Source organism: Mandrillus leucophaeus, unplaced genomic scaffold (assembly GCF_000951045.1).
Source record: "Mandrillus leucophaeus isolate KB7577 unplaced genomic scaffold, Mleu.le_1.0 Scaffold1065, whole genome shotgun sequence".
Classification (NCBI taxonomy): Eukaryota; Metazoa; Chordata; class Mammalia; order Primates; family Cercopithecidae; genus Mandrillus; species Mandrillus leucophaeus.
This window is the reverse complement of record NW_012098821.1, coordinates 186,038-209,011: the sequence shown is the minus strand read 5'-3', so window position 1 is coordinate 209,011 and position 22,974 is coordinate 186,038. Positions and strand designations below refer to the sequence as shown.

Sequence of the window (22,974 nt, the reverse complement as noted above, 5' to 3'; positions counted from 1 at the left end):
TTGCCAGGAACAGCAGAGTCCACACCATATGTGTGCCCAACCCTATGCTAAGCTGGGTCACAGAACGAGACGTGGCCAATCTCAGGCTTCTGAGTTTAACAAGACAAACTGGCAAATGAATAGCCACCTGAGTCTCTCAATGCACAGCCTGAGGGGCATCATTCGGGAGCCTCAATCCTTTGACCTATCCTGGAACTAGCTTCTGGAACCCTCTACAGTTTAAGGGAATCTTCAGTGGGTGAAGGGACCAGAAAAAGCCAGGAAGTAGAGAAAAAGCATTGACATGCCTAGAAGCGCCGGAACCCCCGTCTCATCACCAATTGGCTAGGGTTACCCTGGTCACTGCCTGTGATTGGCTGCCCTCACAAACACACCGCCCCCTGGGCGAAGCCATCCTGGGCTCAGCCGGCCGCTCATTGGCTGCCGTCCTGCGACCGGGGCCTGGAGCCGGGTGTAGTGTCCTAGGAGCTGCGGGCTACCGGGCCTGCACTGCCGGGCTTTGGGCTCTGGGCCTCCGGCGCTCTCTGGCCCTAAGTGCTGAGCTGCCGGGAGCGGCCGCTTCTGACGCTGGGCCACTGGACGCAGCGGAACCGGGCTTCTTCACTTTGAATTTCCGCCGCGAAGCGCCAGTCCGGGCCCAGGAGGGAGGTGGGTAGAGAACTCTGCCTTTTCTGAAGTCAGATCCTGCAAGCTCACTTTACCCCGACCCGCCCGCTGTCCTGGGGACCTGCCCAAAGCCCTGTGGCGAGGCCAGGAGCTTACTGTCCCCAGCTGCTCCCTGACTCCGGAGATTACCGCCCGCCCCTCTACCCCCTTCCCACTGGGGTCCTCCCTGGAAGTCTTCCAGGCCCCGCCCCCTTCTCAAATGCCCTTCTCAGACTCTCACTGTACCCTACGGAAGGCACAGTCAAAGCAACCGAACGTTTAATTATTTGAATTTTCTCAAAGTAATTCATGTATAATAAAAAGTCAAACATTGAAGCTGGTCTTATTTTGAAGAGCAGTGCCTACCCATCCCCAGATCTTTGCAGAGGCTGCCACTTTTAATTTTTCCCCATTTAGATGTTTTTATCACCCTAAATCAAAATAATGTGCGTTCCTCTGTATTTCTGGATTTATCATTTTGATATTTCTTTGCCTTACTTTCCTACTGCCACAATCTTGTCAATTTTCTATCGCTATTTTAGGTCTTCCATTTGTAGCTTTAAATAATAGGTATCAATTTCCATTTATTGTTCTATTGACTTTAGATGGTGTCTCTTAATGTCTCTACTGCCTTAGCTAAGGATATTAACACATCCTCCACTTAGTCAATCTATCAGTTGGAACTCAACATTTACATTTAGTTTTCATGTATTCAACAGGTATTTGAGGCACTGTTCTTGGCACTGGGGAAATAGAAATGAACAAAACAATGACCCTATCTGCATGAAAAAGTTCTAGTATGGGAAGTAAGACAATAGACAAATACATGGCAAATGACGTCAAAAGCAGGATCATGCAGAAGTCATTTTCAACTGGGAGAACAGCAGGAACCCAAGTCAGGTGGATTTAATGGACGAGGAGTTTGCAGGAGTGTGCAGAAGTTTATTCCTTTGCCTAACTGGATACAGGTGCTGTTTCAAGGAGAGGTCTTGTTAACCGGGAGCCAGGATAGATTCTTTAGTAAGTTAGTGATTTACCAAAAGGAGGTTTTAGGATACTGTATCCCACAGTTTGGTAGTGATAGTGAGAGGAAGAAAAGCAGGAGGCAGGGAATCTAGTGAGAAGGCACACGCTGCCAGTGGCATATCAGAGTCCTGCAAAATTTACTGCCCTGCTTCCTGCTTCCTGCTACTGGACTGCCCTAAACCACAGTGATTTTTCTCTCTCCTTTTGAATTTGTATTATACCTTAAAGCTAAAGAGGTTAAAAAATTTGCCCAAGATAGATGGCAGAGCCCCAAGCCAAACATCTGTAAAATGAGAACAATAATGGTCTCTGCCTAGGGTTGTGAAATAAACCAACTTAATTCATGTAAAGTGCTCAGAACAGTGCTTGGCACATCATATAAGTGCTCAAAGAGTGCTTGCATATTAATGTATGCTCTCAATTTACCTCACAAATTCTAAAAGGATTTTGGGTTTAGGAACTATTTTCTATGTCTAGCTGGTTTATTCATTCAACAAATATTTATTTACTCAGCAATATCTACATTGCAGGTGCTATTTAGGTGCTGAGGATACAACAGGAACTAGGACCAACATGGCCCTTCCTTGTATAGACTCTAGCTGGTAACACAAGCTAGCAAAGTGAATGAATAAATATTGCCAACTGAGCCAAGAGCCTGCCATTGACCATGACCATTTTGTCATGCCCATACGTGGCCCTGACAAAAATCTCAGATTTCTTGCTGGAGTAGTGATTTCATCAATATGGGTGTGATGATCATCAAATGATCTTTGTTTTAATCTCCAAGGGATGTTATTTCATCTCTGCTTGTAACATACCACTAAAAGCTCAGAAGAATGTCTTGGCATCTTGGTGAATAATAAGTACATTAGTGCTGGAGCAGTGGGCAGGGGTTTAAAAGGCACAGGAAAAGAACTGCTGTTTCCTTTACAGTTTTTACATTTTAGTGTGCAACACAAGAAAACAAATTGAGCATGTAGGCAATGGGCTTGTGGCATACTACCTTTTGACACTTTGAATTGTATAAATGTAAATATAAAGATACCAGAGAGTGAGGCTGGAGGTATTTATGGCCTTACTTCAGATACTGAAATACCACATTTTATATGAACTTACCCAAGTTTAAGAGAAATAATGCTGATTTGTAGAGCATGATTGGAATGGTAATGGTCTAGTAGAACGATCCCAGAGGAGAATCAGAGTTGGCCAAGTGAATGAAGACTGAGGACTCCCAATATTCACTCACTTAGGCATCCCCATTATCCCCTTCATGATGTGAGTAATGTGGCCCATTCAGACCATGCACCCTTCAGTTGGAAAGGCGAATGCTTACTAAAGAAGGTCAGTAAAGGGTCAAAAGGAAGGTGGTTTTTCCCCAGAAATTAATTATTCCTGTTACTGATCTCTCCGTTCCTCTGTTACCTTTTTCTCTTATTTGTCTTTCTTTTCTTCTTCTCAGCCTTTACCACTTCTCCCTGATTTCATTCATGTTCTGAGGAGGGTGTGAGAAGGAACCATGGATCCCACAGCCTTGGTGGAAGCCATTGTGGAAGAAGTGGCCTGTCCCATCTGTATGACCTTCCTGAGGGAGCCTGTGAGCATTGACTGTGGCCATAGCTTCTGCCACAGCTGCCTCTCCGGACTCTGGGAGATTCCAGGAGAATCCCAGAACTGGGGTTACACCTGTCCCCTCTGTCGAGCTCCTGTCCAGCCAAGGAACCTGCGGCCTAATTGGCAGCTGGCCAATGTTGTAGAAAAAGTCCGTCTGCTAAGGCTACATCCAGGAATGGGGCTGAAGGGTGATCTGTGTGAGTGCCATGGGGAAGAGCTGAAGATGTTCTGCAAAGAGGATGTCCTGATAATGTGTGAGGCCTGCAGCCAGTCCCCAGAGCATGAGGCCCACAGTGTTGTGCCAATGGAGGATGTTGCCTGGGAGTACAAGGTGAGAGATGGAAGCTGGCCACTCCAGTCTTCCAACTTGGCTATTACTAGATCAAGGGCTTGACCACCAGCATCACAGACTGCGAGCTGATTCCTTTGGTTCCTGACACCCACAGATCCTGGAATCTGATACAGGGAGCTATACCTTTCCTTGTATTCATGACCTTCCTTGATTTCCTGCCCTCCCACTTCCTCTACACCCCATCCCAGATCCTAACATGGCTCAATGCCTAACCCAAGGCTGATTTCAATACTGAGAATGTAAAGGAAATCAGTTTGGGTTTTAACTAAATTCTGAATGCCTTGGATGAGTTTAGGCATGAAGCTCTTGTATAGATGGTCAAGGCTACACCTGACCTGCAAACTCCTCCTGGCAATGCTGCAAGTAGTCATTTGGCATTGAATGGATCACTTACTCCTTCATTTTGTAGACAAAAGTGAGGCTTAGAAAGTTGGAAACATGGTAATTTATTTTAGAGGGGGAAAGAACTATGGATGAATCACAGGAGTGAGAGAGGTCATCTAATCTCAGGTCCTTTATGACTTCAGGTCCAGTTAGCGAAAGGAAGATCAGAGGCTGTGACTCAAGTCTTCTTGCTCTTTCTCCTCTCCCAAGTTTGTTTATTTGACAAGTCATCTCTGACAAACCTGGGACTCCTTTTTTGTACCTTACCTCATCAACTTCCAGCTTCTGGGCTTCTCTTTACTCTTCCTCAGATGCCCATAATGACACCTTTATCAGAACCATTATCTCAGTGATTCTGTGATCCAGTGATCCAGCATTGGTCTTAATTCTGTTTTTTGGAGTTGAAATAGGAAGGTGAGAGTGTAAGACAAATACCCTGAAGAGCTTTTTTCCTATATGGGAGAGATTTCTAAAATATGAAAAGTGTTTACTAACTCATTCTGTTTTTGAGAATATTAGAAAAGGGAGATAGTATAACACAGGGGTAAAGGGCTGGATTAAATCCCAGCCCAACCATTTATTACCTGAATGACTTTGGGTAGGTCACCCTCTAAGCCTCAGTTTTCTTGTCTATAAAATGAGGTTAATACCAGGCTCAGGGGATTGTAAATATCACATCCATATTTAGAGCTTAAAATATACCTGGCATTTGATAAATTTTAACAAAATAATTGCTATTTTGTTAAAATAGCAGAATTAAATGGTGTGTCTGCACACTTTATGCTTTTCAGTAGAAATCCCTTGCATTACTATTCTAGGAAAGTGCTTCTTACCCTTAATATGCATATGAACCACCTGGGAGATCTGGCTAAAATTGAGATGCTCATTTGGTAGGTCTAAGAGGAGGCCAAGATTCTGCATTTCTAACAAGCTCCTAGGTGATGTGGATGCTGCTGATCCACTTGAACCACATTTGGAGTAACAAGGTTCTGGCAGACAGCAAGATAAAAATAAATAAGATAAGGATAAAAATTGACATGGAAAGGAAAGTCCAAGGTACTTTTCTGGAGAGGCTGGAAATGGACCTTTTCTTCCAGTTTACTGACATTTAGAGACTGTGGGAGTTGAAATTATTCTCGGCCCAGTGAGCTACCTTGGATGTCATCTGGGCAGAGTCTACCTCCTCTGTCGCACTCCCTTTCCCCACAGCCTTCACTGTGGCCAGTTGCCTGAAGGACTCTGGTTCTCCCACAGCCTCCCAATGCTAGGAAGCCTAGGCTGCCGGAGGTGGCCTCATGAGGGTTTTGTCTCTTGCAGTGGGAACTTCATGAGGCCCTCGAACATCTGAAGAAAGAGCAAGAGGAGGCCTGGAAGCTGGAAGTTGGTGAAAGGAAACGAACTGCCACCTGGAAGGCAGGTTGCCTCGTGGGGAAAAGAGTTTGTGTCAGTCGTCCTGTGTGGTCCTGGAGCTGGCCTGGGGTAGCATTCTTATCTCTGTGAGGCAGAATGTAAGGCTTGAAATCACAGAGCCTGGGGTTCTAATCCCTGCTTTCTCTGTCCCAGGCTTTAGGTAGGCCATGTCACCTCTTAATTCCAATTTCTCCTTGGTGATGTAGGGATAACCTCTGGTCTTGTATCCTCATATATGAGAAAGGGAAAGCACGTGCTCACGTGTGTCAGCTCACAACAGTGTGGCTTATATCATGCTTAGTAAAGCAGAGTTTCTCTTTCACTTTCCCAAGTTAGAGCATATTTGCTAAGAGTCTGGTTATTAAAATATTGGAAAATCACCTCTGAAATAAATTTGAGGCCAATAAGTATCAAACTACTAGAACTTTTGATCAGCAGAAAGTAACACTGAACCAATCTAAAACAGCACATTGAACAGATATAATATCAACATGAAAATGAACCACCTAACAGTGTAGTTAAGTTACACTGCCTTAGAGACTTAAATGTAACACATCTTGTCATTATTCTGAAAATGGAAAATAGTCTAGAGCTTGTAGTATTTAGATAATATCCTGGACCCTACTGGAGTCAGTAAGAGTGACAATAGAGACTTAGAAGTGTGTGGTGGAGTTGAAACAGGAAGCTAGGAAAAATAGTATCCTTTATCTTTGCCCCCGCATAGCCTGTCACGTGGTTGGTGCCACTGCAGAGTATGTGTGTATGCATATGTCAGTATGCTCAATACTGGGTAACTGAAAGTATCAGTGCTGATTTCCATCTTGGCTCCACAGATACAGGTGGAAACCCGAAAACAGAGTATTGTATGGGAGTTTGAGAAATACCAGCGATTAATGGAGAAAAAGCAGCCACCACATCGGCAGCTGGAGGCAGAGGTAACAGCAGCTCTGGCCAACCTACAGCAGGAGGCGGCAGAGACCATGCAGAAACTGGAGTTGAATCATAGTGAGCTCATCCAGCAGAGCCGGGTCCTGTGGAGGATGATTGCGGAGTTGAAAGAGAGATCACAGAGGCCTGTCCGCTGGATGCTGCAGGTGAGTAGCAGGTTTTCCTGGTAACCCTGAGTGATAGCTGAAGATAGACTGAGACTCCAGGAAAGAGCATCCATTACTCTTCAGTAGGGACTGCCAGCACTCTGCCAGCTGATCATGGATCCTGTGTTTCCCCAGCGAATACCTGCTGTTTCCCTCTCTCTGGCTGGTGGATGACCTGGTCTGTTGTAGTGTCATAGGTGGGACAGTGCTCAGGCAGCTCTGGCATCATTCTAGGCCCTCTCCTCTAGCCTGAGAGTCTTGAGATGGAGCCTGAAGTTGGCCAGTTCAGCCAAAGCTCAGCCTGCTCTTCCATCCTTCCATACGCTTCTCCTTACCTCTGCATGGCATCTCTCCATTCTTGGTATCTGTCTCCCTTCCCGTAGAGAAACTCCCTGCCAGTTTGATGTCTGTTCCCTCCAAGGAATAGCACATACTCAGGTGTTGCATTTTTTTTCTCCTCCTAGGATATTCAGGAAGTGTTGAACAGGTATGTTCTCACCCTTGGAGCCTCTAAGCAGCCCTGTAGGGGATAGTGGGGCCTGGCTGGAGCCAGAAGTAGGGACAGAGCACAGACTCGATGCACACAGGAAAGCAGGTGCTGGTCCACAGTCTCGTCCCACTTACATGGTAATGGCTAAGGAATCTTTGTTGATCTTTCCTTTTTCTTCTTTGTACTTTATCAAATGTATATCAAGTGAAGCTATAAAATATGTGGTTTCAAGTTGATTGCTCAAAGAGGAAAAAAGACTGCCCATGACTCCTTCATGTCCAGCAGAAAATATGTGCACTTCTTCCTCTCCCAGAATCAAATATACATCCAAACTTCCCATAGCATGAGCATGCGGGTGTTCTCACCTCTGCACACAAACAGCTTGAGGCTCAGCCGAATAACCATAACCATCATGTCTCTGCTTTGCTGGGGTGGGGCACTTCACTACGTCCCTGGCCAAGCCCCTCTTCCCTGTACTAAGATAAGGCCCATGTGGCAAAGCCAGGACTCCTGGCCCTGAGGTTCACCCTCCTCTACCAGGAGCAAATCTTGGAGCTTGCAGCGGCCAGAACCAATCTCCCTGGAGCTGAAGACAGATTGCCGTGTGCTGGGGCTAAGAGAGATCCTGAAGACCTATGCAGGTAATGGAGCCTGGGGGAAACTGTAGTGGACAGTCGGAGGGACCCCTCCCAGAGAAAGAAAATGGTTCAGTGCCCTCTGGGTGCTCCATCCAGCCTCACCCACTCATTATTGAGAAATCTGTGGCTGAATTTATCAGACAGCCCTCACCCATGCCCCCTGACCCTATATCACTGTTACCAACCAGGATCTTTTTTTCTAGCTGATGTGCACCTGGATCCAGATACTGCTTACTCCCGTCTCATCGTGTCTGAAGACAGAAAACGTGTGCACTATGGAGACACCAACCAGAAACTGCCAGACAATCCTGAGAGATTTTACCGCTATAATATTGTCCTGGGAAGCCAGTGCATCTCCTCAGGCCGGCACTACTGGGAGGTGGAGGTGGGAGACAGGTCTGAGTGGGGCCTGGGAGTATGTAAGCAAAATGTAGACCGGAAGGAGGTGGTCTACTTATCCCCCCACTATGGATTTTGGGTGATAAGGCTGAGGAAGGGAAATGAGTACCGAGCGGGCACCGATGAGTACCCCCTCCTGTCCTTGCCAGTCCCTCCTCGCCGGGTGGGAATTTTTGTGGATTATGAGGCCCATGACATTTCCTTCTACAATGTGACTGACTATGGCTCCCACATCTTCACTTTCCCCCGCTATCCCTTCCCTGGGCGCCTCCTGCCCTATTTTAGTCCTTGCTACAGCATTGGAACCAACAATACTGCTCCTCTGGCCATCTGCTCCCTGGATGGGGAGGACTAAGAGAGCTATCATCCTAACCAGAGAGTCCTTGGAATTGGGCCTGGCCCCCATGGGGCTTGGAGGACCCAGCCACTGACAGGTATCCCCTGAAACTGACGTGAGCTCAGAATCCAAGGATTCCTCTGTCTGATCCTTTGGTCATTGCTACCAGGCTAAAGTCTGTCATGAAACCACTTATTTTAAAAAGCAGAGGCCCAGTCAAATGAGCACTGCACCCCATGAGGAAAGCGTGACAGGGCTGATGGTGAGGATCAGAGCAGTTCTAAGGTGACTTGTTGGGGTAAGGATCAGGACTTTGTCCGTGGAGTAGCCAACGCCCCTCTTCCCTGATTCCTGTCCGGTGTCACAGTTAAGTCAGTGAGGATGATGAAGTAGACACAATCTTCAGGACACTATTAGATAGGCATTCCCAATAGGCCAAAAAAATGCTGCCCATACCCAGAGCTGGTTGTTGTGCTGAGGCCAGTCAGAGGATGCTTCCCCTGAGGTTTGCTACAACTAAGCAAACTTTATGTGACCCTCACCCTCTTACCACCTGGCAAGAGAAATTCAGTGCAGCAGGGGGACACCGACCCACCCAAGCCACCCCACTGCCGTTCCCTCTCTGAGCACAACCTGGGCAAATCACTGTCCCTTGGACTCCTGGGAGACCAGTGTCCTAGTCCTGCTTTTTTTCTCTAAGTGGCAGGATCACAAAACCTGTGAGCCTTAGTTTGTATTTTCACTTTATGAATGAGGAAACTGAAATGGCCTTAATGGAGCAAGTTATTTTTTTTTTTTTTTTTTTTTTTGAAATGGAGTCTCACTCTGTCACCCAGGCTGGAGTGCAGTGGCACAATCTCAGCTCACTCCCAGCTCCACCCCCTGGGTTCATGCCATTCTCCTGCCTCAGGCTCCCAAGTAGCTGGGACTACAGCAGGCACCTACCACCACACCTGGCTCATTGTTTTGTATTTTTAGTAGAAACGGGGTTTTACCATGTTAGCCAGGATAGTCTCGATCTCCTGACCTCGTGATCTGCCCACCTCGGCCTCCCAAAAGTGCTGGGATTACAGGCATGAGCCACCATGCCTGGCCGCTGGAGCAAGTTATTTCTTACAAAGCTGCTGAAGATAAGATTATAAAAATTATAAAGCATTTTTCACACTCATATGAAACAAGGTTGACAAACTCACTTCACAGGTCACATGCCTGTACATCATTTATTATATTTGGGTCTGAAACTTCTCACATGTTTGGAAGGTTTTATGTGTCCTCATTGGGAAAATGGGTGTAATTCAGCATAAAACCTCATATTATTGTCCTGCCTCATGGAACTGTTGTATAGATCCCGAATCCATCCCATGCATTTGTTCCGTCTGAGGCACAGAGGCAGGCAAGCCACAGATTTTGCACGTGGTGACCTTGCCACTGTGCCACGATACAGCCCGCATCTTATAGCAATGCCTTTGTCTCAGGGCCTCTCCTGACAGTATAGAGCCTTTCAGGCAGAAAGGTGCTTCAAATGGCTGTGATAAGGAATACTAAAAATTGTGTTTCTACTTTAATTGTATTATATTGGCTGTTCACGTATGTAGGAGTTAAAACAGGCCAAACTTGGAGAAATAAACTCATTCTGCCCACCATGCTTCCAGGCTGCATCTTGAGAATTAGCAGTAGAAGGGGAGAAGTTTCCATCATCTGCTTGGAGGGGAATGAGCTGGTGAGTCACAGACCCTGGTGCTGGCAAAGGGTTGAGCCTGCCGCCATTAGAGAAGCATCTTTGTCGGGGGATTCCCTGGGGATAATTGAGAAGTAGGTCCCTAGGAAGTACTTCAGTTAATGTCTGTGGACACTTGGCACAAAAGGGTTAAGGAAAAATCAATGTTGTTCTTTCGCTATTAGGACAAATCTTGGAAGTTTCCTAGAAACGGAGGATTGTTAGGTGTTGAATTCATTCAAACTTAGAATGAAGGAAGGAATGAAATGGCATCATTGGTAATGTACTCTTTTAGGTTAGTTTGATTGTTTTTTACATTTATAAGCCTGTTTGGGTACTCTGATTACTTGTTAGAAGAGTTGTAAGGTTAAATAATCCACATTATTACAAATTATCTGACTTTTAAGACCAGACAAGAAGATTGAAGCTCTAAGTGCCTGAAAACCGTTTTCTACAGAGTAGTTGTTTACACTTCCCTCCGGAGAACCATATGAAAACAAGGACCTTATTTGTCTGTTCACCATTGTACCCCTAGTCTAGTACTGTGTGTATGTGCGTGTGTGTGTGTGTCTGTGTGTATTAAATATTTAAGTGAGGGAACTTTCATTCATATGACTAGAATCAAAACAAAAATAACCTGCTTTTATCTAAAAGGGGCAGTGAAAACTAGAGGATACCTAATTATGCTTCTGTTCAAATATGAATTTAATGGGTAATTTCTTTTACCGTACCTTTCATAAGTGGTCTAGTAGGGCAAGAGGCAGGTGCCACGTGGAGGTGGAGTCCCTGCACTGCTCCCTGCAATGCCTAGAGTGGCATCCCCAGTTTCGTGTAAGCCTTCACTGCAAGGCAGGGATGAGCTTTGCCTACCCTTGTTTTGCAGAGAAACTGGAGGAGGCAATACCTGAGCCTTAAGGGAGAAGGCTGCAAAGAGGGTAAAATGCCAGGATACTGCAAAAAAAGAAAGAAAGGGAGACATAGGGGCAAAGCCTTAGGTTCACAACTACCTACAGATAGGCAGTCTTCATCTGTTTCCATCAAGATTGGTTGTAATCTCTTAAAATCCAAACATGAAGGGTCTACTGTGCATCCCAGGCACTGGTTAAGAGAGCACACATTGCTTAATGTGATGGGCCAGGGGCAGTGTCTGAATGTATGGTAAGAAGCACAGGTGTTTCCATTTGGGGTAGCCATGGAAAGGAATCAGCACCCTTTGGGAACTATGTGGTTCAGTAAATACTTGAGTACTAGCAGTGGGTTCCATCTGCTTTTAGAAAAAAAAAATGAGAATGAAACATAGACCTGGTAGGGCAAGCTTCCTGATGGAAATGCTGGGAAGAAATTAGTGTCTGGGGTGCAGGCTGGACTGTACCTTTGTTGCTTTATATTAGATTCTTTAATGCATCCAATATGCTTTCATTTAATGGACCTAGCCAGTTTTTCAGGTTACTTATGGAGAAAGAATAATGTGACATTTCAAAATGAAAATCTTACCAAATGTGTTTAACAACCTTATAATGTTATAATCTTTTTTTTTTAATGTTATAACCTTATAATCTTGTTTTGTTTTTATGGTAGGGGGTTGTGAGGGAAAAAAGTTTCACTTTACTACCCTTTGGGACCTCAGTGCATCATTATCAGATTTTTAAGAGGTTGATTTCTACTCTGCTGGTATTCAAAAATTGAATACATTCTTGGCAGGTAAACAAGTCTAATATTAGCAAAAGGTATGGATGTTAAGTTACTAAGGAGCTTGTCTATTTGAAAGAATTGTCATATGAGTACTGGTCTGTATAGGACTACTCCCTTGAAATTATGGAATTAGAAATGTATTGGGCATATTTTTAAGTTCATACAATATGTCAGAGATTGTGTTATCTGCTTTCCATGTTTTATTTAATTTTTAATACTCTGAATTAATGTTGTTTTCTCTATCAATAGACAGGAAGTGTTAAGATTCAAGTATAGTAACTTGCCGTCAACAGATTCTTCTCACACTGTGAATTTTAACACTAGTAGGAAATTATCTTTTTATTAAGATTTTCAAATGTACATATCTCTTATATATGAGATCTTTTTCTTTTAACATATACTGATTACTCAGTTCAAGATTTTCTGAAAGGGAAAAAAACCAAAAATCATGTAAGCATCCAGTAACCTGAAGAAGAGTGCTTACATTTCAACTTCTTTATCTATATTGTTCTCTATTAACCTCTTCATCCCAGAGCACACCCCCTGAGGGGTGCCCACAAGAAGAAAGACCTGTGTATATTTGATCCCTCTCTTCTATGCCTTAAGGTTAAGTTATACAGATGGGGACTAGGAAGCAACAAGAAAGATTTCCAAAACCAAACTTGTATTAACTTACCTTCTGTTGCTTAAAAACAAAAAGCTGGTAATTGGTATACTAACTCCAACTAGCTTAACAATAGGATATACATTTAAAAGTTAAGTGGTATTTTATAGAACATAGCAATATACCTGGGTGTCCAAAGTGATTTGGAATCAGAGAACCAAAGACTTATTCTCTTCATCCATTCTTGGAGATTGGCCTTTGATGCATGGGCCAATCCCAATTTTCTCCTTCCAGTTTATGTGTTGTAGAATTACCACCATCTCTGATCCCAAGTTTATATCTCCCTAGATGAACAGTAAACCATATGGCTTGAGAAGGACCCTGGTCTAGGTGTGAACATAGAACCCAAATGGAGTGAGATCACTATTGGGCCAGAGGGCAGGGTCATATATTAATAGCTTCTTCCATGTAATCACTTGGAGAAAAGAACAGTTCTGAGAATATCAGTCAGGTTTCGGGGGAGATACCAAACACTTGGTTTCTTCAGCAGAGGGGATGGTAGGATAGTAGGTAGGAAATATGGGTCAGAAGCTGTAGAAGGAAAAATTCCAGAGCTGTATTCTATACCAAACTTACTCTGATTCAGACACTATTGTATTAACCCATTAAAAATGTCAGAAAATTAGAAACATTTCATTCATATTCTTGGTAGAAATTTAAAAGTGACACAAAGATATCCTTTACAGCTTCATCTTAGAATTCCTTATAGTACCAGGTAAACCAATCCCGCTCCACAAATCTCTAAGGCATCTTTGAAGGTGGCTGGAATGCTCCAGATCCGAACAGATATTGTGTTCATGAACCCAGGTTGGAGTGGTCAAAGAGGAAGTGCATCAGATAACTCCATATTCTCTCCCACAATTGTTTGGTCCTCATGCCATAGATGATGGGATTTAAGGTGGCGGGGGTGATCAGGTACAGGGCAGCCAGCAGCACCTGGGTGTGCAAGGGCACTACATCCTGCCCTAGCCAGGCCGCATAGACGGATGCCATCCCAGGTAGACAGTACAAAGCCATTACCCCCACATGGGAGCCACATGTGCTTAATGCTTTCAACTGAGCTGTCTTTGAGGAGAGACCAAACACTGCCCTGAGAATTAAGATATAGGAGGCAGCAATGAAGACCACATCAGAGCCCACCATAATAGAGGAACCAATCAGACTATAGAGACTGCTGGGCATGGGGTCAGCACATGCTAACCTGGCCAAAGCTATGTGCTCACAGTAGGAGTGGAGAACCACATTGGAGCCACAGAAAGGTAGATGACTCACCATCCAACTCAATGGAGTCATGAATGTGACAGCTCTAATGGTGATGGTCAGACTCATTCCCAGCATCACTTGAGGTGTGAGAATTCTCTTGTAGTGTAGAGGCTTGCAGATGGCTACATAGCGGTCAAAAGCCATGGTTAGCAGCAGCCCTGTCTCCACAGCTGTGGCTAAGTGGACAAAAAACATCTGCGTGAAACAAGCATTAAAGCTGATGGAGCTGTCTCCTGAGCAGAAGATGCTCACCATCTTGGGTACCACCAAGGAGGCCATAACAATGTCCACAGCAGCCAGAACACACAGAAAGCAACACATGGGCTCATGTGGAGTGGAATCCATCCAGATTGCAGTCACAATGAGGGTGTGTCCTAACAGGGCTATGATGTACATGGCACTCAGTGAGATAGCCAGCCAAAGTTGTGAAGATTGCAGTCCTGGGATACCCACAAGGAGAAAGGAAGCAGGGTTTCCATTGTGTGGTTGTAGGCTGGACCCAGCATCACAAGTGAGACATTTTTCCCGTTAATGCACAAATGATGTATGAGAAGAATGCAATCCTGTAAGATTTGTTGACACGTGTGGTGCTGGGAAAACCTAGGGATATTCTCAGCTTGGTGGTAATCTCAGGATCAAAAATGTGGCATCTGACAAAATTATCCTGTGCCACTTTTATCGTCCTTAATATTCTTCCCTTACAAATTTATATTCATTGTTCGTGGATCAGCTCATGGCTTAACTCCTTTGGAAAGCCTTTTCTGCTTTCTTCCTTCCCCAGTCCATACCCTTTCATCTGAGCTTTCATGCAGTCTCCCATCATGACCTCAGAGAGACTAAATTGATCATTGTAACGCTCTCCCTAGACTTTATTGTATGCATTTAGGTGTATGTCTCTTGTTTATGATCTTATACAAAGGGTGTAATCCATAACTGAGGTCACAAGTCTATTAAAATAAGTCTATTAATATATATTTATTATGGTAAAGTTTCCACAGAATGAAGGATAAACAGAGAAATGAATCTGTCTTTCATCTCTGTATGCTCAGTTACTCATTGTTGTATGAACAAAAGCTTCCTGAGGTCAAACATATCATATTTTTTATCCTTGGCGCAGTGCCTATAAAAAAATATGAAAGAAGTATCCTTGTGGTGAAAGAAATACATGAATGACTTGGGAAAAATAAGATCATTAGAGAACAACAAAATCACCTTCCATAGGAGATAATAAAGTACCTGGAAATATTTATAATCCTTACCTTCTCTAAACTTTGCCCTGAATATCCTATTCACTTAGGTTCAATTAACAGATTAAATTAGTACAAACAAAACCTTGGGACTACCTTATAGATGAACTTTCCCCAATAAGCTTTTATGATTTTTCAGTGCAGCTAACCCTTTTTTCATGATAAACTACCAAGTCATTCCAGGCAACAAGGAAGCTTTATCCTTTAGAAAGTTAAGCACTTTATTATGAACACAGTATGTGACAGTACTATGTTAAAAAGCGTAGTATTCATAATGTGAGTGTATTCCTCCATTTTTAAAATAGATCAAACATCCATTCCATACAACACAGTTTGTATAACTTAAATGAGATTAAATATTCTAGCCAAGATCATGTAGTGTGTGATAAGTTTGGGGTTTAAGCTGTAACTCCCAGGTGTCCATCCAGCCCAACGTGGATAGTCAAGAAGACAACTGTGGATAAAACAAGGTTAGGGGTTTCACTTGGCCAGGTTTGATGAGACAAAGATAGCTACTGCTATGCACAGCCTGCAGCTGAGGTACACCACTTGTTGATCTCTGTTTATTGCTGCATTCACCATCCATTGCCTCTGTCAGGTGTTACCATATCATACAATGTGTAATAATCTGGCTGGAGAACCTAAAATAGAAGTAGTCAGCCTAAACTACCATTACAGTCCTATGTGGTAGCCCTTTAGTTACTTTCTCCATAGGATGATTGGTTTCCATGATTTCATATGGTGTTTGGTCATGGACACATTTTCCCAGCCATGTGAGAATATTCTTTGCAAGGGTTGCTGCTTCTTCTGGTGGTAACATTCAGCTTTGGGAGACAGTGGCTGATCTTCTTCATGGAACCCCTAGGTTTTTTTCTTCAGAATACAGCCTACAAATCCTGCATAGTTTCATGTACCACACTCAAAATGTGGTACTGTTCCTACATCATCAAGAGGCAAAAAGCACTGGTTCTAGATTCATATCTCTAGACTTAAAAATCCACTCTGTCACTTGCTAGCCACTTTGCCTTAGTCAAATTATGTAAACACACCAAGCCCCAGTTTCTTCATCCATAAAATGGAGGTAACATACTTACATCATAGAGATATTTTGAGACTTAAGTGATAAGCTTTGTAAAAGTGCTCAGCGTGATGCTTGGTGCTTTGGTGCTCAATAAAATGTAGGTAATATAAAATGAAACTGTTTTCCCTGCATAAATCCCATACTTTTAGATTGCTCCAAGTAGCATCCTTAAATGAGAGTGTGTGACTTGAAGACCACTATTAAAAAGTAAAAAGCCACTCAACCCCCATTGCCTGAAGCTTTTCTCCTGTCCTCCCATAATTCACCGCTGAAGATGTCTCACCCACAGGCTATACACAGCAAGATTCTTCTAATTGGACTATGATGAGGAGCTCACTGTCTGTCCCATTATAGATCAGGTCTCAAGGTTAGAATTTTTTTTTGTTTGCTAGTTTGCTAATTTTTTTTTCTTTCTTCATCACACCTGTGACAACATCTTCCTTACTTTTGCCTACAACCCCTCTTTAATAAGAAAGCCTAAGAATGGCTCCACTTCTGCTGTCATATAACAAGTCTTGCCAAACTGAATTCAGATTAAGGATGGAGCAGAGGCAGGTATGACAAATATTTCTTTTTCAGTCTAAATTGCTACTTCAACTCTTTTTCCTATTGCCATTAGATCATTTTGCTTCCAGAGAAATGGACATGTAGGTTGGTCACAGACCTGAACTCTGGATGCCAAGAATGGACTAGAATATGTTAAGGACATGTGATCTCTTTTCTCAAACCCTCATGGTTCTAATCTATATATCTCAAGGCCTCAGCCTAGTAGTTCACCACATCAATTGCGTGATTTGTGTTGACGTAACAGTAGTCCTATATAGCCCAAGAACTGTCTTAGGTGTTCAGGCACTCTTAAATGATGTGTGCTTATTTGCCAAACCTCAAGACTAGTTTGCTTCATCTATTACTTCCTGTGCCTCTCCTGAATAAAGGGTTTCCATAGTAGGAAGCTGCCACTGTATACTGTCTCTAGTTTCCCCTTTTTATACAAGCTACCCTTGTATACTGTCTCTAGTTTCCCCTTTTTAAGTTCTCATCAGGGGCATCAGTTTTGCCGGAGTGATGAGGTAGATCAGATTAATGGAATTCTATGCTCAGAATCCCATCTACTGCAGTAGACATTTTCCCTGTTAGCCGAGCACTAGAGGAACATTTACCAGGTTCTCAATCCTAACCAAAAGACATATGCTTGCCCCTTCAATTAACCTTCTAGAAAGCCTAGCACTGATTGACTCCACACCCAGGTGCCAACAATAGCTGTGATGGGCGTCCTCAGTTGTTTTCTAAAAAGCCAAATTTCTGGGACATGATTACACTCTGTGGTCTGTATAACAAAGAAAGAAACCTACAACAAGAAGAAAATCCCTGAGTTTAAGAAATGCTATTTCATGGAACAGATTGAATAGAGTAGTGAGCTCCACATCACAGTCAGTTTATAGGGGCTTACTGTAAACTGCTGGGACACTGGGTGAGACATCTTAAGTGATGGGTCACAAGAAGATTAGGGAAAGCTTTTGAAGTAGAATGGTAGGAAAGAGTGAAAGAAAATTTAGGATATGCTTGAAACTACCGCATGTGTTCTGGATGCCACAAACTCAGGCTTATGCATTATTGCATAAAGGGCTGCAGAAAGCTTGGGGATCCAAACAGCCTCTTCCCCACTCACCTTTGATGCAGGATATTCCTCCCCTGGCTGCCCTGTGTAAATTCACCTTTCTTCAAGAGGCAGCCTCAGCTGATGCTTGCCTCAATCCTCCAGCCCTGGAAACTAACTGGGCATACCTTTCATGCCCTCGAGAGTGTTTTTTTTTTTTTTTTTTTTTCATTTTTCATTTACTTATCTTCTTAATTAGCACTGCTGGAGATTTAATTGTTGGTAATCTTTTCAAAGAAAAGGATATTTGATTTTGTTGGCTGTTTCTTTTTAAAATGTTTATTTTACTCAATGTATTGATACTGAAAATTTCTTGGCGAAGATGTCATCTCCATTAAGGATCTGTTGCCAGTCCAGTGACTCTTTTTCTTTCCGTTTTACCAAAACATCTCACACAACTGCCTGTTCCTTAATTTTTTGGTTTTCTTTTTGAACCATTATGGACATACTGGAAAATGCACAAATCTCAAGTGTTCAGTTAGATGAGTAATTACAATGTGAACACATGAACACACCTATGTAGAAATAAACCAAGATATACATACTGTTGCTCTCAGGCTGGTAGGGCATACTGCTTTCAGAACGCTGTGTCCAAGCTCTCCTAAGACATTTTTCTAGCCCCGCACCTGCCTTTGTTTTTAACCCTGTGGAAACATTCACATGCAGATCTAGAGGCCCAGTCACTGAAACGTAGCTTTAAAAAGTTCGACCGGGCATGGTGGCTCAGCCTGTAATCCTAGCACTTTGGGAGGCCGAGGTGGGAGGATTGTTTGAGCCTGGACAGTATGGCAAAACCACGTCTCTACAAAAAATACAAAAAAATTAGCTGGGCCTGGTGGCAAGCACCTGTAGTCCCAGCTACTCAGGAGGCTGAGGCACGAGAATCACTTGAATCTGGAAGGTGGAGGTTGCAGTAAGCCGAGATCATGCCACTGCACTCCAACCTGGATGACAGAATGGAGACGCCATCTCAAATAAAAATAAAAAATAAATAAATATAAAAATAAAAAGTCTCTTAATGTCAATAACTCATGATTCACAAAGCACAAGACCTGTGAGGATTTTTCATTTCTATTAAAAGAGAGGGAAGTACATAATTCAAGTTGAAATTGTCTTACAGGTAAAAGAACTAATGCGTAACTCATTTGAATAGAGCCTTTCCCTTTATGACAACCCTGTGCCTCTTCCTGAGTACCTCCACTGTCCCACCAAGCATACTCACAGTCACCCCTATTGCTTGGATCTTTTCTTATAACTTCTCTTGGTCCCTGAAAACTGTTACTCCACCAACTCAAAATTGGACTTACCTTTCCTCTCTCTGCTTTGAATCAAAGTAATCATATTTCCATTCCCTCTCCACCTCCCTCATCCAGACATCATTTCCATAAGGTCTTGATATCAGCAGATATACCACCAGACCTAGACAGCCCTATATGGGAGGCATGAGGGCTTGTAACTTTCATTCTGGGGTGACCCAGGCTTGACGTCAGGTCATCAGCCCAACATTCGATCTCTATCAGCCCAACACCTGATTCCCAGGTCAGTTACCTACATCCTTGGAGTTTTCTCTGTTCAAATTTCTCTGATAGGTTGATGCCCAGTAGTCCACATTTCTTTTACTCAAAAGAAGAGGGTTTGTACGAGAGGGTTTGTTCAAGAGGAGCCGGAAAAAATGACACAAAATCAATAAACAGTGGAAAGTCATGGGGAGGAGTATTTTCTTTTCCAAAGAATTCCCACTGGGAGCCCTCTTTTCCTTCTGGATACTCTATCATCCTGCCTTGTCCCTGGACACCCACCTTACTTTGGCCTCTGCCCAGCAGCCAAACACTGCACCTCCTCCAGAGACTGGTTTTTCTTTGTGTTCTGGCACTTGGGGCTTTCCAGATTGCAGGAAGAGAGAGAGGCTTAGTGGCTGGAGAGTCCTTGTTTCTTCAAGTCCTCAGAGGATACCTAAAAGACCAAGAGTATAGAGTACAAACTGAAAGAAAAAAGAAGATCAAATATTGGTAGGATTTGTGAAAGGTTACTATGTGCCAGGCATCCTAATAAATGCTTTTCAAAAATTATCTTAGTCAGTTTTCAGAACCTCCTGAAGTAACTGTCATCATCTCATTGACATCTTATAGATGAAGCCGAGGTTCATAAAGGTCACAAAGTTAGTAAGCGAGAGAGTTAAGATCTAAATTCTGATAACTATAAGTCACTTTATTTTATTGTAGAACTGTTCACACTAATAGTGTACTTAATATCTTAAAGTCCAGTTCACTCTTCCTCGTTCTGCCTGGGTTCTCAAGGTAGGCTTTGCTAGTTAAATGTCTCCCATGACACTACTATAATGGCCTGTTGAGTGCAGAAGGGAAATAGGATGTTAAGGAGAGCAAGAAAGATGAGCTTTCCAAATTGGAGATAGGAAATGTGCCTGAGCACAAAGGTATGAGAAGGGAAATGTTCTCCAAATAGATAATAAACCAGAGGTGGTAGAGTCAGGGGACTTCAAAAGGAATGAAAATACAAGAGCCTAGAGGGGTGCATGGGACTATGTTTTCAAGGTCATGACTTCTGCCTGGGCATCATCTTTGGGAAGAAGTAAACTTGAGAGAAAGAAGTCAACAGGCAGAAGATATAAAGTTGATTGTATTTTTAATGGCAAACATATAAATATTTGGAAATACAAAAAATCAGGGGACAATGCTGCATATTCCCAGCTCTCCCAATCCTCAGTGGAGGTATTTATGAAGAGAATGATGAGAGGCCATTTGTTGTCTTATTTTGAGGGGTGATGAGAAAGGAGTGGGAATAGGCTTTGTGCCTTCTTCAGCCTAAACTAGCACATTCTTAAAGACCAGGTGGACTTCAGTTTAACTTAACATCTGATAGAAGACCCATTCTTCAAGCGTGCAAAACGACTAGTCCTCCCAACACCTGCTTAGTATCTTAAACTCCAAAACCTGATTCCCTGTAGAGTCATTCAGTGAGCAGGCCATAACAAACATCAGCAAGCATATTGAACATTGATAAGTGAACAATCAAATGCAGAAGACAATTGAGATATGATTTAAGTAACCCCAGCATGAGATGAGTCAGCTAAACTGTGATACTCTTTGCTAAGATTCAACCTGTTCCTACTGAAGCATTCAGAGCAGTATTAGATCCTCACAAACAGATGGTGGCCTTAAACTCACGTTTTCATTCCCAGTCCCATGGGGGAAGACTTCCAAATAGAAATATTCCAAAAATGACAGAGACCAAAGATAACAGAATAATGACACGAGAAGGTATTCTATATGGAAGCAAGAGCTTTCAACATCTTTGATTGTGCCTCCTTTATCATTATTTGCTTATAGTCCTTGCCATTCAACCTTTATAACCTACATCATATAGAAGAATGCTTAGGATGACATAAAACCAATCATTGAACAAAGTTGCCATAGCCTATAAGAGAACAGAAAAAGCAGACAAAAATAGGCAAGAGTTGTATATCTCAAAAATTGAGCAGAAATGTTTGATTTTGTGTCCAGCTGAAGTTGCCTTCTTGTGTTCAAGATAATATGGCTAAAGAAACCTAAGAAATATTGACATAGGTCTTCAAACTTCAGAAAACAATTCAGTTCCTTCATCTCTCCCTTTTCAAATCTCCACACTGTACTCCAACACAATAGAGGCATTTAGAAATACATAAAGATCTATCCTCAGGAACACACATGTCATCTAAGTCTATTAACTTGGCTATTTACATTAGTTGATGCAGAATCTTGAGGTCCTGAAAGTCCCCCACCCCAAATATTACTAAGACTCCCCAGGAGGTACCTGTAGTAGTTATCACAAATGAAACCCAGTGTTCCATTTCTAGCATTTGTGCCCCAGTGTAACCCCCTCTTCCTGAGTGGTGCTGGACCTAATGGTTTACTTCTAATGAATAGAATTCTGCAAAAGCTATGAGATTTCACTGTCCAAATTAGTTATAAACACACAGTGCTTTCCATGTTACCCTGTTTTACTGCCTTTCTCACCCTTTAAGAGGTAACACAGTATTGATGGTTAGTGTTGATGACTGAACTTGGCAAACAGTGTGCAAAAAAGAAAAACTAAAGACTAATCTTATAAGAACTGACCCAAAAATACTAAATAAAATATTAGCAAATATTGGAGTGTTTTAGAATAGGGACTTCTCAAATGTTAATATGTTGTATAGTTTTTACATCAGTGTTGTAGGCATCAGGGATATGTTAGGCTCCAGAGTGAAGCCAAGAAAGAGAATTTAGATACTGAAGTTCTAGCTGATAAAGTAACATATACGTCTGAATTCATAACTCTAATGACTCCAACCTGTTTGGATCCATTTTGTAGTCTTTTTTTATAATGGAAATTTGCACTTAAAATGGACTAGGACAGACATTAGACAGCTGAAGAAAGTATAGCATAAAAGGAAGAGATGATATAGTTGAAAAGTGGCTGGATTTTAGGGTATAGTGGAAATCTTTGACTGCCTGAAGACATTATAATCTCAGAAGTTATCCTGAGGGGAACTAGGGATTAAGTCTACAATTCACTAGGCCAAAGCTTTGTTCATATTTGCCACCTCGGCATAAAGGCAAGTGTCAGGCTTGTGTGTGTATGTGTGTTTGTGTGTGCATACATGCATGCGTCCAAGTATTGATACACAAGTCCCATTTCAGTCACACAGCTTGAGCTAATTTTCACTAGGAAGAACCCTGTCATATTTTCCAAGGGAATAAATTCATTTTGGGCCATCAAGAGCCAGCCATAATACCACCTAATGGAAAAATCTACAAGATCCTGGTTATTTCTTCACAAAAGTATCTCTTTATTACAGAAAATGCAGCAGAATCGTTCAAACAGCAGAATATCCTTAGAGATGGATGAGCTTAATGAGTCTCTCGAGATTGAGGTTCAGGTCAAGACACATCAATTACTTAAGGTCTTTGGCCTCCTGCCAGGAGAATCTATCACTTCCGGCTCTCTATGTGTGTCCTTCTCTACAGTTTCCATTGCTAAAAAGCTAATCAATAAATACAAGCACATTTTAAGCAAGCTTTAAATGTATTTTCCAAATTTGTCTCTGTTATTTTAGTTCTGTTATTTTATGCCTGGATCTTTTAAAAATCAAAATTGAGAAGGTGAATATATTTTTATGTTGGCTTATATTGGTTCTTATTGACTTTTGTTTATTTTTTGGTCCTCATTATATTTTTAAATTATGTTTAATTTTATTCTACCTGTTTCATAATTTCTTAACAAACAGG

General features: G+C 42.5%; 2 protein-coding genes across 3 annotated transcripts; one reads left to right on the top strand and one right to left on the bottom strand.

Annotated features, from left to right (window-relative positions):
- Positions 1-415: 415 nt before the first annotated feature.
- Positions 416-10,031, top strand: TRIM68 (tripartite motif containing 68). 2 transcript variants are annotated; one of them, XM_011984603.1, is made up of 7 exons: positions 416-648; positions 3,131-3,613; positions 5,336-5,431; positions 6,262-6,522; positions 6,987-7,009; positions 7,553-7,653; positions 7,854-10,031. In XM_011984603.1, exons 2-7 carry the CDS (start codon positions 3,188-3,190, stop codon positions 8,402-8,404), a joined length of 1,458 nt encoding a protein of 485 aa, XP_011839993.1. In that variant the 5' UTR covers positions 416-648; positions 3,131-3,187; the 3' UTR covers positions 8,405-10,031. The 2 variants fall into 2 exon arrangements, with proteins under 2 accessions (XP_011839993.1, XP_011839998.1); XM_011984608.1 differs by lacking the exon at positions 3,131-3,613.
- Positions 10,032-13,210: 3,179 nt separating this feature from the next.
- LOC105542879 (olfactory receptor 52I1) lies at positions 13,211-14,322 on the bottom strand. The gene has a single exon (XM_011984593.1). It carries the CDS (start codon positions 14,116-14,118, stop codon positions 13,255-13,257), a length of 864 nt encoding a protein of 287 aa, XP_011839983.1. The 5' UTR covers positions 14,119-14,322; the 3' UTR covers positions 13,211-13,254.
- Between the last annotated feature and the right edge of the window lie 8,652 nt (positions 14,323-22,974).